General features: G+C 40.3%; 1 protein-coding gene across 1 annotated transcript in view; it reads right to left on the reverse strand.

Annotated features, from left to right (window-relative positions):
* Positions 1-18353, reverse strand: part of LOC121952843 (sodium/potassium/calcium exchanger 3-like) — a 30990-nt gene that overhangs the window by 8860 nt on the left and 3777 nt on the right. The window contains exons 2-6 of the mRNA XM_042499693.1: positions 12169-12279; positions 934-1010; positions 723-797; positions 548-632; positions 8-111 (exon numbers count right to left, since the gene is read on the reverse strand). Coding sequence (XP_042355627.1) covers positions 8-111; positions 548-632; positions 723-797; positions 934-1010; positions 12169-12279 — 452 coding nt within the window. The remainder of the gene's footprint in view (positions 1-7; positions 112-547; positions 633-722; positions 798-933; positions 1011-12168; positions 12280-18353) is intronic.

Here is an 18353-nt window from a genome sequence, read left to right on the forward strand (position 1 = left end):
TCCCTACCTGGCCTGCAAAGATCCCACTCAGGCCAATGATGACCAGGATGTTGAAGACGGCCGAGCCAACAATTGTGCCAACTCCAACGTCTCCTTTGGTGATGAAGACACCTGATGGTGGGTGACACAGAGAGACAGAGGGGGAGAGAGGAAGTCAGTTGTGTACATTTGGAATTAGGCTTTGTTTGGTTTCAGATTATATAAAATCCCTGCAGTCTGTCATCTCCTACGAGCTTCTGTGGGCTCTTATTTTATTTATTTATTTAGTTTCACAGAGAAACACGCATTCCAGCTCTGTATTTAGAGTTCATTTACCACTAATCTCCAAGAAAATACCTAAAAATCAGGAAAATCCCTTTTGAGTATTTGCATTAGACTCTACTGACATCTCCTGGAGGATTTTGGCACTCCAGAGGCTGGGAAGACCACTTCAAATTCCAGCATTTCTTCAATAGAATGTTAAGAAAAACTGAAAATGAATATCAGCATGCTTTTTCCCAATAACTGCCACAACTGTTACTTGGCCGTGATTGACTGAGCTGCTAACCAATGAGAGAGGTGAAAAGCTCTGGAGCAGAGCTTCCTGCAGCCATAAATGTCGCCCCGGCCACATCTTCACTGAGCTGCAGGTTCTGAAAGATTAAACACAAAGAAAAATCACACATAGATCTGTTAAAATAAGAATATGATTTCTTACGGGAAGGTTGGTGCTGTTTGCTCACCTCAGATATTTTCTCAAGGGAAGGGACAAAGTAGTCGTCACAGACGATGGCCAGAGCGTAGAACATGTAGATGGCCTGAACAGTTGAACAGACACGAGAACAGAGGGATACATGAGCACAGTGCCTTTGTTAAGTAGGTCTTGGTGTTTAATATGAAGTGATTTGGTTCCTGCTTCTGCAGATTTAAGGCAACATCATGTGAAATACTCACACAGAGTGCATGCAGACACACAGCCCCCTTCTTCCTCTGCTCCTTGGTAAAAATGTCCTCTGGAAACTCATGGATGGCTGTGAGGGGACAGACATGATGATATACATAGAGTTTGTTTTCTATGTTTGTTTTTCCACTCAAAAACAGCCAAATCCTGTGAGCTGCTGTCTGTTTGACATCAATTCACTGGGGAAAAAGCAAAAATACAGTGTACACAGTCTGCCAGGTAATTACAGTACTTTGATCAATCATATTTGATAACAAAGAATGCAAAATGTTTCCATTGTAGTAATACTTATCCATAGTAAGTGCATTACATACAGTAGATGTTGGTCATCACCTCCCCGTTTTGGAGAAGCAAGCAGGAGAAAAACCATGAAGGCTAAGCAATGTACTGCTGAGGACAGGGGCGGAGACAAAACAAATTTTAGCCACCCAAAAAAGTCCCACCTAATGAAAATCAATATTATTTAAAGCTAAGCTAAAATTAGATACTTTTACTGCTTTATCATACCGTCAAACAGCGATATCTGGTGGGGAACTAAAGCTGTTATATCACTCTTCAAAGCCAGACTCCATTGAAAGCAACAGTAAATAAACATCGCTGAACTCAAGAGCTGCTGCTCGACTGCTGCATAGTTTGTGTTAGTGTGTGGTTTTGGTAAATCCAAACTAACCTTTTTTATCATGCTAATCACACAATACCAAAAACAACCTCACTGATTGACACAGGGGTGGCACGGTGGCGTCGTGGTTAGCATTGTTGCCTCACAGCTGTGGTTCAATACCCAGTTAGAACAGGGTTCGGTCCGTGGGCGGGGGCCCTTCTGTGCAGAGTTTGCGTGTTCTCTCCAGGGTCTCCAGGTTCCTCCCACAGTCCAAAGACATGCAGGTCAGTTGACTCTAAATTGCCCTTAGGTTTGACTGTGAGCTGTCTGTTTGTGTCAGCCCTATGACAGTGGCAACCTGTCCAGGATGTACCCCTGATGACAGCTGTGACCCCGCGACCCTTACGAGGACAAGCGGTTACGGAAAATGAATGATTGAGCAGCAGTAGACCAGTAGCTCCTTTGTTGTGTGAGCCAAATGACTGTTTTTGTCATTGGAGTCTGGTGGCTTAAATGTGAGCAGAGATGCTATCTGATGGAATTGTAAAGCAGGGAAATTTAACAATATAGTATATATATATATATATATACTATAATATATACTAACACATTTTATAGTTTATTTAAGTTTGTAATAGATTTATTAAGTTTCTGTGTCAGTTATTCCTGTCTGCTTCTCCAAACTGTGGGTAGGCTGACTGAAATCTACTGTACTTAATACACTGACTATAGATAAGTACATCATTTCATCCTACTTAAAAAAATAAAAACTTTCCCTTTAAATTTAGAAAAGATAATTACACAGCTGTCTCACTTACTGACCTTTTGCTTCTGACATATCTTTTTACCATATGAAATACTGTATATTATAATGTGCTTTGTTTCTCTTTGATTTCTGGTGTAAAGTTAAAAACCTTCATCTTTCATGTATAACCATCTTAATTTCAAATTTCAAAATGAACTATAATATATAAATTAGTTGAAAATTAGCTATAGCTATAAACTCTGTGCAACCCATCGGTTTCCTACTCTGTATTGTAACTATGTTATATTGCATCCTCCCTGTCAAATAAATACATTCAAAAAACAGAATTCATCATTATCATTTTGTCATCTTCCTGAGCGTCTTTATTTTGGACCGCATTTCTTTCACACTTGGCACAAAACCACAACATCATCTTGTAAACGCTTATTGCCTTGCACTGAAGAGCGGTACAGGAAGTGAGGTGGAAGTGAAAGTGGCAGCTGCTTCCTGTCCTTCCTCGAGGGTAAAAGAAAAAAAAAAAGAGCTGTTAATGGCAGCCTAGCTTCCCTCTGTTCCCTTGATGTTACAAAAGAGAGCCTCGAGAGTGTGGTCCAGCTCCAATTTACAACTCAGAGGAGAGCTGAATGAATTCTAACTACTGGGGAGCATGGAGCTATTAATAGCTTTTCTGCTGTGTGAGACAACAGTGGGTCGACAAGCACACAATAAGCACAGAGCAGCCGTCACGATGCACCGCCGCTGCATGGAAACTGAACAACAGACTGCATGGATTAAAAGAGGGTCCCTTGTGATCAGGGAAATGAGATGTAATCTTTGACACTTCGGTGTCAGAGAGTGTTCCCTTGATGTTACAAAAGAGAGCCTCGAGAGTGTGGTCCAGCTCCAATTTACAACTCAGAGGAGAGCTGAATGAATTCTAACTACTGGGGAGCATGGAGCTATTAATAGCTTTTCTGCTGTGTGAGACAACAGTGGGTCGACAAGCACACAATAAGCACAGAGCAGCCGTCACGATGCACCGCCGCTGCATGGAAACTGAACAACAGACTGCATGGATTAAAAGAGGGTCCCTTGTGATCAGGGAAATGAGATGTAATCTTTGACACTTCGGTGTCAGAGAGTGAGAGGAGGAGGCCATATGGTCCTGAGGAGGGGGCAGCACTTTGACTAAGTTCAGTTAGAAAATGTAAATGTTTGTGCAGTACTGTTTACACACTTGTGTCAGTGCAAGAGCGAAGCGCAGCTTGCCTGGATGCTTATTCTGCCATAAACTTCTTCTTGTGCATCATTTTCAAAGCCCAGAGTTGAAGTGAGTTCCTGAAGGTTGGTCGTGTCTCTGTTTTCTGCTCTCTTAGACGAAAAAGCCTATTTTCTGTGTGCCAGCTGTTATTGCGGGGCAGGATTCATCCGTTAAATCATTGTGGCTTAGCATGTAAACTTTCTGTCATCTTATCGCACGAAAGAGGGAGCCTGAATGTGAAGCTGCACTTGAGCGGCCCTGTCAGGCTGATCGGCTGTTGGACATCTGTGCTCTCTCTGTGGCTTTATTTCTTTCACCTTCTTCTTCTTTGCTCTCTGTGTCCTAGAAGCCTTTCAGTCTCCTTTCTGCCCCCTAACAAACTCTCAGGTTATGCTACCCTCAGAAACCTCAGGCTGCAACATGTACCTCAGATGGATGCTTTGAGGAGTTGCTCTGGTGAAGGCAGTTGCTATGGCTACACTCTCCCTGGGGGCAGCTTTTTTTTTGATGGGTGGCAGTAGGAAGCCAAGGAAAGGCGACTGCCTGAGCAGTGAGAAAGGGGGAGGTGAATATGTGTTTCCCATGGTTAGGGTTGATGAAAAATGAAAAAAAAGAGAAGTGACAGCAGCTCTGGACCGTAATGTCTAAAAATATTTATTTTTCCTTACAAACCCTCAGGAGAGGTCTGAGAGAGCGAGGGAGGGGGGAAGAACGCCATTGAGATACACAGCGTATCTCAGCGTACTGGTTTACTCAAGGCTACTGGACAGGAATGTGCTTTGCTGAGCCTCTTATGCTGCAATTTCACAACGCAGCACCACAAACTGAAACACCCGCGTTCAAGATGATCGCACATCTGCAACTTCCAAAATCAGGGATTTAAGCCAGATGTGCCATCAGCTTGATGAAGTCCGTAGTTTTGTAATCAGAGGTCGTGCCACAGTGTTGCTGCTGACTATACAAGTGCCCTCTAACATCACTTAACTCTGTGCTTGGTGTCTAACGCCACAACTCCCACAACTTTCACCTCTGATCCAGTTTTGTCACAGCAGCTCACATATCTCCGTTTCACTCCTACACAGCTAGAGTGCTCTTAAAAAGACAATCCACATGTAGCTCCATATATTCCCTCAACCTTTTCACATTTATTACAAATAAACTGCTGCTCTGTAACATAAAGGACATCACAGTCAGAGGGAACCTGAAGCTTTAATGAGCTGGCTGAATAACAGATCTACCTCACTGATGGCGGTGCCGGCAACAGGAATCGGGCCAGTTTATTTGGCTTGATTCTCGGGTGTCATTCATCCCCAAACTAAGCCAAGTCAGGCAACCAAACATGTCTAGACTTATGTCTTCAGGCATCCCGAGTTTGGGCTGATGCTGGGCCAGGTTATTTTTGATAAAAGCACAGTGATGGCTGTGTCAGCAGCCAGATTTGGGCAAGTTTGTTTAGGCATTATTCAACCCAACTTTCAGTCAACTCTCAGCTGAGTTAACCACGTACAGCCTGAATTATTTCTTCCAGCATACCGAGTTCGGACCTATGCTGGGCCAGGTCATTTTTGCTACCTGGGACTGTACGCTATCAAAACAAAACATGAAAAACACTTCTTTGTTTCCCCGTGTAATATGGTACAGATAGTTAACAGATCACTTCATTTCATATGGTATCAATGTTGTGTGATGATTTTTTCAAACTTCAGCAAAAGCAACATTACCATCTAGTCAGCTTTGACATTATATGTGAAGTGACAAAGCTTTTGTGATTAATAGAGAGTGGTGATTGAAAAGACCTCCTTACTCACAAAACTGAAGGATAACCAAACAACGTTTTAGAAATTACAATTTTTTGGGTGCACTAAAACAGTGATGACTACAAACTTCACAATGCAAAACTTACTTAAAGACATAGATAACACTGAATCAGTGATCTTCACTTAAAAGATGGAGGTATGAATTGGACTATCATTTGAAAAAATGCTAGGAGGTCTTTTAGGTCTATTAGCAACAAATAGTTATTGCATATTTAACTTTGCTCCCATAAAAATGAATAAAATAAAGTGACTTTCTAGTAGAAAAATGCATGAAATGCATAACTCAAAAGGGCATTTTGACTTACAACTATGTGAGCGTAGTGGCATCAGAATTTTCTGGGAGGAGTCCAAAATTTGAATACTGGAATATCATATTGGCCTATATTGTCCTAAATTGTGTATATATTATTATTTTTTATACAGAATTTGTCAACTACAGCAATATTGGTTAGCTAGTTGTGTTTAAAGTGGACTGAAGTTCTTACTTGACATGGTGACTAGTAGTTCACCAAGCCAACCAAGTGATAGCTAACTGTTTAGCAAATAACTTTTTTATCTATTTCTAAACTGAATAATACATTTCCCCGACTCTATTTATCTTAGGCATTGTTTTGTTTTGATACCTAAAACTTCAAGCTGGCTTTACTTACTGTCTACCTGCTAACTGGCAGATTTGGTAGATTGATGCTGACTGTGAAGCAGCTAAAAGACAACAATAAATTACAACAGAAAACAACTCAGTGATGGCAAAAAAAAGGACACTGAAAAACATTTTTACATATTAACTTCACAGCATTCTAAAAGCCAAAAGGCACGTGTTAAAATGAGTCACTGTCAAGAAGCAAAGCGCAAATTTGCCCCTAATGCATGTGCTTTCAGCCCGACACACTGAGGTTCAGCAATGTAGAAATGTATTAGCTTTTAGCTCAATTCGCTGCAACATTTAAAAGCAATCATAAAACACTGTTGCTCATTTTGCATGCATTACTCAGCTACTGGTTTATTCTGGTGTCATTTTGATCACATAATAATGACATAATTAGAGTCTGAAACCTAATTAGCAAATGCAGCATTGATATTACTTCAATCCAAAAGGGGCACAGTTTTCTGTCTTTTTAAAACTGAAATTAGTTTTTTGTTGCACAGTTCTGGTTGCTGGGTGTTTGAAACAGAACTGATGACAGTTCCTATATATGTGTAATTTTTTATCCAAGTCCAGATCAATAAAGCCTGTGCAGCAGATTAAATCTTCAAGAATAAGGTCAGTGTTGAACAAATTCTTCAGAAGACACAAGAAGTGAAATTTCCTCTGCTGATGTGAGGAGCTGAGCTCTCTCTGAGTCAACCCGCTGCAGGAGGCTTCAGCGGAGCTGAATGAAGGGGCAGTGGGCGGTTCAGAGTAATGTTATCGATTGTAGAGTCTGCAGGGTGTCCTGGAGTCAAGCAACGGCATCGACATATCATGCATTTGCCAAACCGGTTTTAGAGTATCTGGTGCGCGCGCGCATGCAAAAACACACACACACACACACACAAACAAACACACACACACACACACACACACACACACACACACACACACACACACACACACACACACACACACACACAGACTCAACAAGCCTGAATTTTGCATGAGGAATCAAAAAATAAATATTTCATCCAGGTGTGTAATATAAATTCAATTATGCATTCGTTCTTTGATTTGCTTTCCTTTGAGGCACCCTGAATGTGACGCTGATGAAACGAAAGCAAGGCTTAAAACCGCACCAACCCCCTCGCCTATCGATAAAAACACCTAACATCGTGCTGCACTGGTGTGACATACGTGATCATACAACGCTATTCATCATTATTGCTGTCAGCTTAGTGGGTGAGGAAATAAAATGAGGAAACAGCTAAATATCCTCTCTTTAAAGAGTAACCAAACCACCAAAAGGTTGAACTAAATCACAACTGAAAACAAATGCATATTTAGCAGTGCTGTTGATAGATTCAGGTCCAAATCTTGACATGCAATTGCATATTTAAATTCTACATACTGTGTAACACATCAATATTCATGATGACAGCCCTCGACTGGTTGATTTGATGGCAGGTGACCTATATGGTGGCAGCTTTCGGCACCAATCAATACTCCTCTCCTCCACAGCACGATGAAGTCACTGTGCACATCTTTGCTCTTCCCACTAGCCCTGCCAATGATGATACCTATTTCATGTTCTAGAGGCATTTTTTTAATTTTTTAAGGATAGAGATATTTCACCCAAAATTATTTAGTTAGTGTTTTTGGAGTGAAATTGGTGGTGCAACTATGTGAAAGTAGATGATGAATATTTGAGAAAAGTAACCTGACCTTTTTGGCTTATTATTTATATTTCTTTTTCAAATAAGGAGGAATTAGAGTCATCATTAATAGTGGAAAAGGCTATAAAACTAAAATTGCGAAGGAGGAAGACAATTCATCTGGTTCCAAAATGCAGGTTTTCCCACACATCTATTCATTTGTGGTGGCCCACCACAATTAAAACATATGCCACAAAATATTGATTTTATATTTTTGGAGCTATATCATCATTAGGAATCCATATAGAATGTGGTTTTTCATTGCACCTCAATTTCGGAGCGCAGAGCGTACTCTAAGCACAGACGGAGCAGCAGAACAGCAGGTGCAGTTAAAGTGAAACTTCTGAGACGCTCTGATTGGATTGATGGATAAATTATTCACCTTAAGACTAAAATTCCTCAAACTGTCTTAACTGCTGCATAGGGGGGAAAAAAAAGATTTCCACCTGCACTATATTCACCGACTCACAAAAACATCTGAATTTAGAGAATTTGGCCATCAGCTACAGCCACATGCAGATTCTAATTCTGCGGGAAACACAGTCCATGAGCCAGTCAAATACTTTCAAGGGCCTTTTACTAGAGAAGCTTTTGAAAATCTCACAAAATATCCCATGCATTTGTAAAAATTAATTTTAACATTTTCTAATGAACAAAAGTCATTAAATCTATTCAAGAAACTTGTGTGATATTGTATGAATTTCACGTAACATTTCAAAAGATATTTTAATATAGTGTTTCACAGTAACCCCTCTCCTCCCAAAAAAAAAAGTATTTGTAGTAATAAAAAATAAAGAAAGTTAATTTAAGTTAATTTAAGTGATAAATAGAAATGTAAAAAAAACTCATTAAGGAACAAAACTTTCAAGGGGAATATATGATTATTATATTTATTCTTTAAAACTCTGAGTTGTTTTTGTGGACAGGAAGTGAAAAAAGGGAACAAGGTCAATCCCATTCTGCCTTAAATTTTCCAAAACTTCACTTGGCTACAACAAATAATGGTCACATTAACTGCTGTTTGCTTTGAGTGGCATCCATAACCTGATTCTCTTGATAAAAGTCCAATTCCATTTCAATATTATTTCTGTTAGATTATCTGCCAGCTTCTCTTTCTCAACTCTTTCCCAAAAACCCCTAAAATATGGCTGTGGAAAAATGCTATTCTCAGCTGACTGTCGCCTGCCAAAATAAACATAACAAGCCTCAACGACACACACTCAGCATGAGCCACTTACTTCATTTACATCATTTAGATTCACCCCCACCCCCCCCCCTCTCGCAGTCTATTTTTAGCTCTTTGGACTTTTAATTCTTGAAAGACAGAATTGTCTGGGTTTCAAAATTTAGCATTCAGTTGCCTAGCAACAACGGTCTCCGAGGCTTGTCAGCTGAAGGCGGGTCACACAGTCTCCATCTTGTTAAGCAGCGGAGGGATGAAAAGAGAGATAGAGAGCCTGGAGCTGGACGTTACTGTGCAATCCCCAAGATAATATCCCCCCGAGGTCCGGGGCAGGCTTTTTAATCACACTACAGATTATGCAATCACTGTCAGGCGGCCTGCTGAGGAAGAGGGCGGCAACCTGAGCCTGGAGCCGTGCTTGCTGCTGTGTCTTATACTACCTGTCCAGTCCTTTGTTCCCCTGCTCGTCTCCAGTGTATTACCACAGTGAAGCATCTACCCACAGTGCACTTGTATCTTTGTGAGAGATAATGAGGGAGATCTGCATGCAGCCAGGAACTCAATAAAGGTTAAGTGTGTTATCAGGTAGCAAAACACAAATTGTTGTATTGAGCAAATGGAGCGCTGCTAGAGAGAGATACAGATTTTCCCTCTCAAGAGGGGAAAAAAAACTCTCTGATGAGTTGTCACAGGCGGGAACATGCAGTGACAGCAGCGTGTAAAGAGTGAATTTACTACAAGAGCCATATCAATTGTCCCCGATGAGTCAGTGTTCCTGTACCGCTCAGATGTAAACTCTCCAAATACGATAAACAACCAGTGAATTACTTTCAATGTCACTGAGCTGTGGAATTAAATTTACTGAGAAGATTATCAGGAGCCAGAACTGTCCATCATATACCTATTTAAGATCTTTAAAAAAAGATGTTCCGTAATAAAATGTTGTTTAAAGACTCAAAAAAAACCCAGACGTCTTCAGTCAAATTATTTCTACGTCAAACCCTTCATACAGAAGAACAGCCAGTGCCAGATGCACATTATGTAAACATTTTGCAAATAAATTAGGATGCCCTGACATGATCTTCCCCAACTGCTGTCACAAACTAAATATATGTGAAAAGTGCTGGGAAGACTTTGCGATGAGTCTCAGACATCCGTGCATATCACGAAAGCACTCAAATCTATTTTTAAAAACTTAAAATTATTCATTGTGCGTGTTTTTTTTTTTTAGGTTGCATGCCCTCAGTAGGCAGAGTGCAAGTACAGGGAGAGTTTGAGTTTTTTGAAATGTGGTTGTATGGAATACTTTCCATAGTCAGTGTATTTAATACAGTAGTAGACAGAACGCCCCCATTTTGGAGGGAAAAGCTAAGCAATGTACTGCCATGGATGAGTGTCTGCTACAAAATGTATTTTAGCCACTTAAAAATAAGTACCACCTAAAGAAAATCAATATCAGTTTAAGTGTATACTATGCTGAGAGTATTTTCACCGCTTTACTTTTCCATCAGACAGCCCAATTTGACAGGGAAGGGGCTTCAATTCCCCATCTATGCACTCATCAAAGTCACCAGACTCCATTGAGAAAAACAGTAATTTTAGGTAAGTGAACAAGAGAGCTGCTGTTCTGCTGCTGCTACTTCAATCAATAAGTTAGTTTTTCTTATTATCTGATTTTGATGAATCTTAACAAACCATTTTACACGCCGAAGTCACACAAAAACTCAAATAACATTTCTTCAAGGCAGCTGTAGATCAGCAGCTCCTGCAGCAAGTGATGTTAAATCACTGTTTTTCTCAATGGATTCTGGCTTCGATATAATGGCCACATTTTTCCCTTGGAAATCACTGTCTGACATTTAAAACAGTGAAAATAATCTTAATATAGAATGCAACTAAAATTATATTGATTTTTTTTGGTTGGCACTTTTTCAGGTCGCTAACATGCATTTTGTTGCTTGCCCCGGCAACAGCAGTACATTGCTAGCTTCAGTGTCAGACTCCAGCCTGCTTCTCCAAACTGTGCCGACTGGCATCTACTATATTTAATACACTGACTATGCATAAGTTCCCCATACAACCCCACTTCAAAACATCTGAACTATTCCTTTAAGATGGTATTTAGGAGTGTGTGTGTCTGAACAGGTCATTTGCATGGTTTATTATTAGCATAACTATTTGCATAATTTTCTGCAAGAATATAATAACCGAGCAGTTTGCATACAATACAACATTGTGACTGACAGTCTAATATTAGCATCACCATGGAGTAAATGCAAATGATGGTAAGATACGGCACTGTATTCTGTCAGGAAGGCAAAAGATTTCTCATTGTGCCGCCCCTTGTTATTTTATCTACTCTGCTATTCTCCCCATGCAACAATAAAGAGATATCCTCTCCGATCTGAATTTTTAATAATAAAACTGTCAGCTGTGATGAATGCGGCTCATGTCAGGCAGCCAGCTAATCAGCCTGGGAAACAGAGAAACAGTGGTCTGATTATGGCTGTATATTGGCTGCATGTCTCAGGGATAATTACATGAAGAGCAGTTTGAATATGTGCAAACTGTCCAGGGGCTCAACCAGACTCAGTCAGCAGTGGAAGCTAACTTGGCATCTGCTAAAGACAGGCTACCTTAGAAAATCTAATCTGACTTTCACTCTAGCGCGCTCCGTCTGTCTCTTTGAGTCTGTCAGCGCGCAAGCTTGACTACCTCTACACACTCCTGACAACTGACACAATGCCGCGTGACCTTTCAGTGCAACTGCAGGGGAGAGGCAGAAATCTCTGGTACACTCCGCCTTCCTTGTTTAACCGCATACACCACACACATGCACGTAGATACATTGCTAAACTGCTGCTGACTCCTCAAAATACAAAGCATCCAATTGATCTCCCTCACAAATGCAATGCAGGCCATGCAGCTTTTATGGGGTTGGGTGTGTGTAACTCCAAATACTGTACATTGTTACCTTCTAACAGGGGTTTCTACTATTTTTTCCACCACAATAGTGCAACAGCACCACGAACTACAGCCTTCAAAATGACCACATTAAAAATTGATTTAAAGAAAAATCTAAGTTTTCTCAGAAAAAAATGTTAAACACATATCAATATTGTGATACAATATTTACATACAATGTTATGGAAGACGTGCATATCGTCCACCTCCGCACTGAACAATGAGGAAGTGCTGCAAACAGTCTGAGAGAATTTGCTGGTCTGACCTGGAGGAACAAACAGCATTTATCCAGGTAAATAAGCGTGACTCACCGGCTCGGGGCTGATCCACACTCTGGTTGTCCGACTTCTCCTGCATCAGCCTGCGAGTCCATCGTGGCTCCCCACCGTTCACGCCTGGCCAAAACCCAGAAGACTCCGCCTCTGTTGCAAGACAGTGCCAAAGTCATTTTAGTGCAAAACTAGGAAGACCTCACACACAAAGAACCAAACCTCTGTGCCTAGATTTAGGGATGAATTAACTATGGTTTTATTGGTTGACATGTGAGTTAGCCAGTTCCCTGGGACAAGTTAATGCAATACAATACAATCATTTGTTTTTCACAGCTGGTATTGCTAACAATGGCTATCCTGGCTAGAACTAGTATTGCTACCATCATCTTGGCTTTGTGAGGTATTGGTAGATACGTCATACGTATATTTTCCACTTAATGTTCCATGCAAGTCTCCTGACCACCAGCAGTATCTTTACTGTGAGCAGTTTGTATTTTTCATGGCCAGTATCATACATTATTGGCTGGTTTAACATGGCTACAATCCAAGCCTCCTTCACACAAGTGCCTTTGCTATTGGTTGTAGATGCAATTTCAAAGTCCACCAAAGTTGAACCATATGCAATCAGGGGTGTGTCTTGGGAGTGGCCTTAGGTGGCCCGGGCGACCCATGAAATCTGATTAGCTACCACAGGTGCCACCCCATTATGACTGCCCAGTCAGTCTGAAATGTTTGACGAGTAAAATGAAGTTTCGTTTATAGGAGCAATTCAGTCCTCAACTAAACTATAAACAGGAATGTAAGACTCTGCAATGTTAGTAATTACTGTTGGCACGGACAGTGGAGAAATGGTAAATTAAAGCTATGCCGACGCGGGTGCCCGCAGCAGTGATCGTACGTCATGCCACCCCTGCATTACGTCAGTGCCCCCCTTGGGCCATCCCACTTAAAAAAAGTCTGAACACACCAACGCGTGCAATCTGAAGATTTGCTTTGAAACTGAAAGCAAATGGGTTTTTTGCCCCTTCAACTGTACTAAATAGAAGCGAACAGGAGGCAAATATTCCCTTATGTTAATTTCGCTCATGTGTGACCGTACCCTAAGTCTGACTAACAGTATAAAACCCCAAAAGCAGTTCATCCTCAAATGTGAGAAAATTAAACCAGTTTTATCAGGATATTTGTGTGATAAAAATAAAAAAAAACAACCAAATAAAAACTATTTCATGCATATCAAAACTGCTGTTGATTAATTTTCTGGTGATCAACTTATCTTTTCAGATCAGCTTGACTTTTTGCAGCCAGGAGCTGATTACAATCACAAAACTGTTTTTCCAAAGAAGCTCTGACTGACCTATAACAATCAAAGATTCTATTTTAATACTTTGGGTTTTAAATTAAAAATGTTAGTGTATCAAAGCATTGTCACTGGCACTTCTTCTGCCCATGTAGTGATTGTCTCCAGAGCTATTCTTGTGTCAAGCGTCTACTCAGCGGACTGTAGTTTCATGTTTCTGGCTTTGGGAGATAGCAGCATGTTCACTAATTCAGTCCATGCTGCTGTCAGCTGTCCTGTGGAATCGGCACTGAAATCTTTATGGTGTGTATTTCAGCTCTGTATTTCATTCCTCGATAGCTAATCTCTGTGTGGATTTCAGTTTTTACGACTTTACTATGGCGACAGGCAAGGAACTCCCCACAGATATATCTGTCTCATCATCTCTCCTATGGGGAAAAAAAACAGATTTTCTTCCACCACCACCCACAGAGATCTTTCCACTAAGGGCTGAGGCGGTTATTATTGTGCTCTGTACTACACACTGCCGTTTTATTTACAGGGAGGCTTGGTGTCTGTGTCTGATGCATGCGGTGATTGCTAGGCACTGTAGTGTCCCTTTGTACCTTACAGCTCAATGAGCCCATTTCACGAGGCCAGCGGTCGTGGCCGGGAGGAGACGTGAAGGCTTTCATGTCGATGCATCAAGCGGAGCTTGACTCGTATGAAATTCAAATGGGTTTCTGCCACAGATGGCTCCGCAACATTTTCACACGTATAACAGAAGTGCATAGCATCTAAACTACATTTTGTCTCACGCAAAAAGGGGATTTAAAAACAGGGTGCTTATTCTATTTCTTTCCTTAAAATTAAGATGTTATTGACCCAAGATAATCAAGCAAACTGTAACTTACAAAGCTGACATGTCCTGAATTTGGCATTTTATCAATTGATTAATATTTAATTGATTAGGCAAAAAAATTACCAACAAAAAACAAAAAAACTACCAACGACTTGCACAACTGAAAAATCACGTCAGTCATTCGGCAAAAATAACATTCTCTGGTTCTAACTTCTCATATGTGAAGTTTTGGCTTTTTTTTCCCTTCTTTTCAATTTTTTTCCATTGTTATTGATTGGGTTTTGGATTATTTGCAGGCAAAAGCAAATTAAAGACATCACATTGGTCTCTTGGAACTTGTAATGGAAACACACACAGACACACACACACACACACACACAAAGACACACACAGACACAGACACACACACACACACACACACTTTCGACTCGCCCCTTTCAACCAAAATTATCATGTACCAAGCAGGGTTTTTTAAACATCGGAAAACTCACTAAAAATAGGCTTTAGTTCCTTTTCAGTGCCAGAGGACCAGAACCGTGTACACGGTTCTGCAGCAGCACCACGCTACACAGCATACTGAAAAGCAAAAAAAAAAAGACTGATCGACTTATAATCTCCGTCGACTGATGATTTGAATCTCTGACTTTTAAGGTGCAGCCCTATTTGGAACAATGTGGGAGATGGATATTTTGCGGTGGCGCATCACTGCATCTTGCCGGAGCCAGATAAATACCCCTGACTGTCTGAATGCTGACTAACCTTTTCTTTTACATATGAAAGCCAGATGTTAGCAGGTGTGTTTTTTTTTTGTGTACTGCGAAAGGGTCTTTACATAGGAGCAAGACACAGGCACACTTTTTAGTTGTACAGCCTCTTTTTGTGTTGCTGTTTTGCATTTCTTTATAGTCCTAATGCAGCTTTGTTTTTTTTTGTGGCTTTGTGTCTCTTTGCATCTTTGTGGTCTTTTTAAGCCTCTTTCTGGTCAATACATGTTAATTTAAGCGTCACAGTGAGGGCCAGGGGGGTCCTCTTATACTTTGGACCACTGGGCCTGCGCCAGGTATGGCCATAAGTAATTCTCAACACATTATCTTTGAGAAAAAATATTTGTTAGTTGCAGCCCTGACAATGAGAATACAATGGCTGAAAAAAGTGCATACACATAAATACATGATGTGTTATACTAAAGCATTCTTCAAGAAATCATCTAATTTACACTTTGGACTGCTTTAAGATGTACTGTACAAGACTGTCGGTTACTGTTTGTCAACACGCTCAAAAGTGAAGGTAAAAGTAAAACTCAACCCCAGATTCACTTTTCTGGTGTTTTGCCTTTTTTTCCAGTGTCTCTTGGATGGCTGCTGCTTAAAATCTAACACCTGGTTGCTAACTTTTTATAAAGCCCCAAATTCACTCGAGCGCTGTAAGTCTCACACACTATGATTTTGATGATGAGATGGATTATTTCTGTATGGGTCTATACTTTGTTTTTCAGGAAAATCCTACATAGTATACATTTAAACAATACTTTCAAGTCCTTAATCTCTATACTTTCATTCATATAAATTAAATCGACATGTGATACTTGTCTCCCACACAGTTGCCATTTTAAAAGTTAGACTCACTGATTCCTTTCCAAGACTTTTTTATCTTCCAGTAAATTTAAGGGTTCTGGTGTTGCTAACACTTAACGATGTTTCCCTCAGTAAATTGTTTAGCTGCGGTGGTAAGTCACCCAGATCTCAGCGCCTCTTGTCTTGTGATCAATGTGATCAACAGTGACGTAAATAGATGACTGCCTGAACAACAACCACACTGATGAAATATGGTTTATCTCACAAAAGTGTATTAATTGTAATGAGGTAGAGGGGTAAACCTTCGCCGTAATAAAAATCTGAAGTTACAAAAACTATAAAGAGAGAGAGATGGTAACCTCAAACAGTCTTCACTCTGACCATGAGCTCTGTGTTAAAGTTGCTTTCAGTTTTGGTGATCCATAGTGTTTAAGCTAACCTTACTGTTACAGTGATCGTTCCTCTTGATAAGACTGTCTGCTAAAGGCCTTAAATGTAAATATAAAAGGAAAGAGGTTACAGAGGGATCAGTGACGAAAGCTGATGAATCACGAAATGTGGTGTTTGTATGGAAATATCTTAATCCTGCTGCGACACGCCTCGACATAAACATGCTGGTTGAGTGCAGAAAGGTAAGTGTAAATACCATAATGTTAAGTGTAAATAGCATAATTCCTCTCTCTACACTTCAGTATAATAAATCACACTGTGGGAACCCTCCAGCCAAATGCCTGTGTTGTGACTTTTATCCACATTTTTTTTGTCTTAAGGCAGTAAATAAGTCAAAATTCCATGAATCCATAAACACAGACCAAATGGTGTCAACATTAAACAGCTCCTATTTTATATGTAGGCCTTGAAGAGGAAATCTTCATTTGAAACATGACAGTCCAAACACTATCATCTATTCCCTTCAGGAAAGTTAAACCAGTGTCGCCTCCTCCATTAGCAGAAACAAGACATTTGATCCTGTCAATGACACATCGACTGGAAAGACCGGCTTCCTCCGGTGTTACCCCAAACAGGTTCACTGCCTCTACGAGACAAGACTGCACTCTGAGTTACTAAAGTCTCTGACCATGAAATTTTCAGTAGTGGTAAAGCAGATAAACATGGCTGCATCTAAAACCAAAGCCACTGGATATTACTTCATAAAAATTAATATTTCTATTTCGGTCCAACATGCTTAGATCCAATTGCTCGTCGATAACAGTGCAGCCCTCCGGATCTCCACTCTGACATTCAGACTGAACATTTAGGAAGTGTCATGTTGCAGTAAACAGAAAGCTGATGAACATTTGATTTGATTTGACCTTAAATGGGAGCTAAACCACAGTTATATAAATAACCGAGCGTGAAGGAGTTCAAAAACACCAGTGTGGAGCAAAGCTCAAATCAGGAGTCTGTCATGAGTGCAAATTTTGTCACAAAGATGCAAAACAACTGAAACTGCTGATATTGACGTCACTTTGATTATGGTTATCCCTATGTACAATTCTGATGCTTTAAAGCAAAGTGTGGCCCTCAAAATGTCGCCCCTCAGAGTACGACCCCAGACCGTGACATGAAAGGCACACATTGTATTTTAAACATCAACAGACCATTAGAATACTATTACTTTCAAAAGCCTGTGTACATGTCTTTGCAAAGGAAAGAAAAATTGTAGGAAGCCACCGGTTGCATGGCCACTAATGGCCTCTCATACACCGCTGTTGTTTAATGTACTATGTGTGCATTTCTCCGGTGCAGTCCTCAATCACATGCTGGCTCCCTATATTGGCATTTAGTCGAGACAGATAATCTGTGAAAAAATCAGGTTCCTCTTCCTAGAGCTCCTAATGGCATTCTTGCAAATGCCATTAGGAGCCCTGGGAGGAACCAGATATTTTCACAGATAGTGTGTCTTGTGCACTACTGTCAGGATTAAGTGACAGTTTCAGCAAGTATGAGTATATGAGAAATATTAGTATTTTTTAAAGCTATATAACTATATGATAAGTTACCCACTGAACCTTTATCTGATGAAATGTAGTTACACAACGGTCATCCCTTCCTTCTTTGTATGCTTCTAAATTAATTGTGACAACTTTCCCTTTTGAGGAACAGAAAAAATAGCTTGGTTCAACTTTTCTGATACTGATACAACAATATTTTGTCAATAGAGATATGTTACCAATTCATTTCCTTTCTAGATGCTACAACTTTAATGTGACCAATTTTACAATTACTCTGATGGCAAAGTCAAAAATGTTCAAATTCTGTGACTTTAAAGTGGCTATAATCAATATCATTACATGATATCATTATAATAAAAATGGGTATATGAAGGGGGTCGCTTGTAGTGATGAACCTACAGTGAAAATGATCACCTGACTGCAGTTCCTCTCTGCGGAGCATTCTAGTTTGTTTTACCCAGGGATTTTTTTGTTTGTTTCAAGCCAACAAATGAGTTTAGTCTGTCCACTCTCATCAATTTGTTTCCTACCATAACAGGGCGAGGCGTCAGCTGATT

The sequence above is a fragment of the Plectropomus leopardus genome, chromosome 13, assembly GCF_008729295.1.
Source record: "Plectropomus leopardus isolate mb chromosome 13, YSFRI_Pleo_2.0, whole genome shotgun sequence".
NCBI classification, from domain to species: Eukaryota; Metazoa; Chordata; class Actinopteri; order Perciformes; family Serranidae; genus Plectropomus; species Plectropomus leopardus.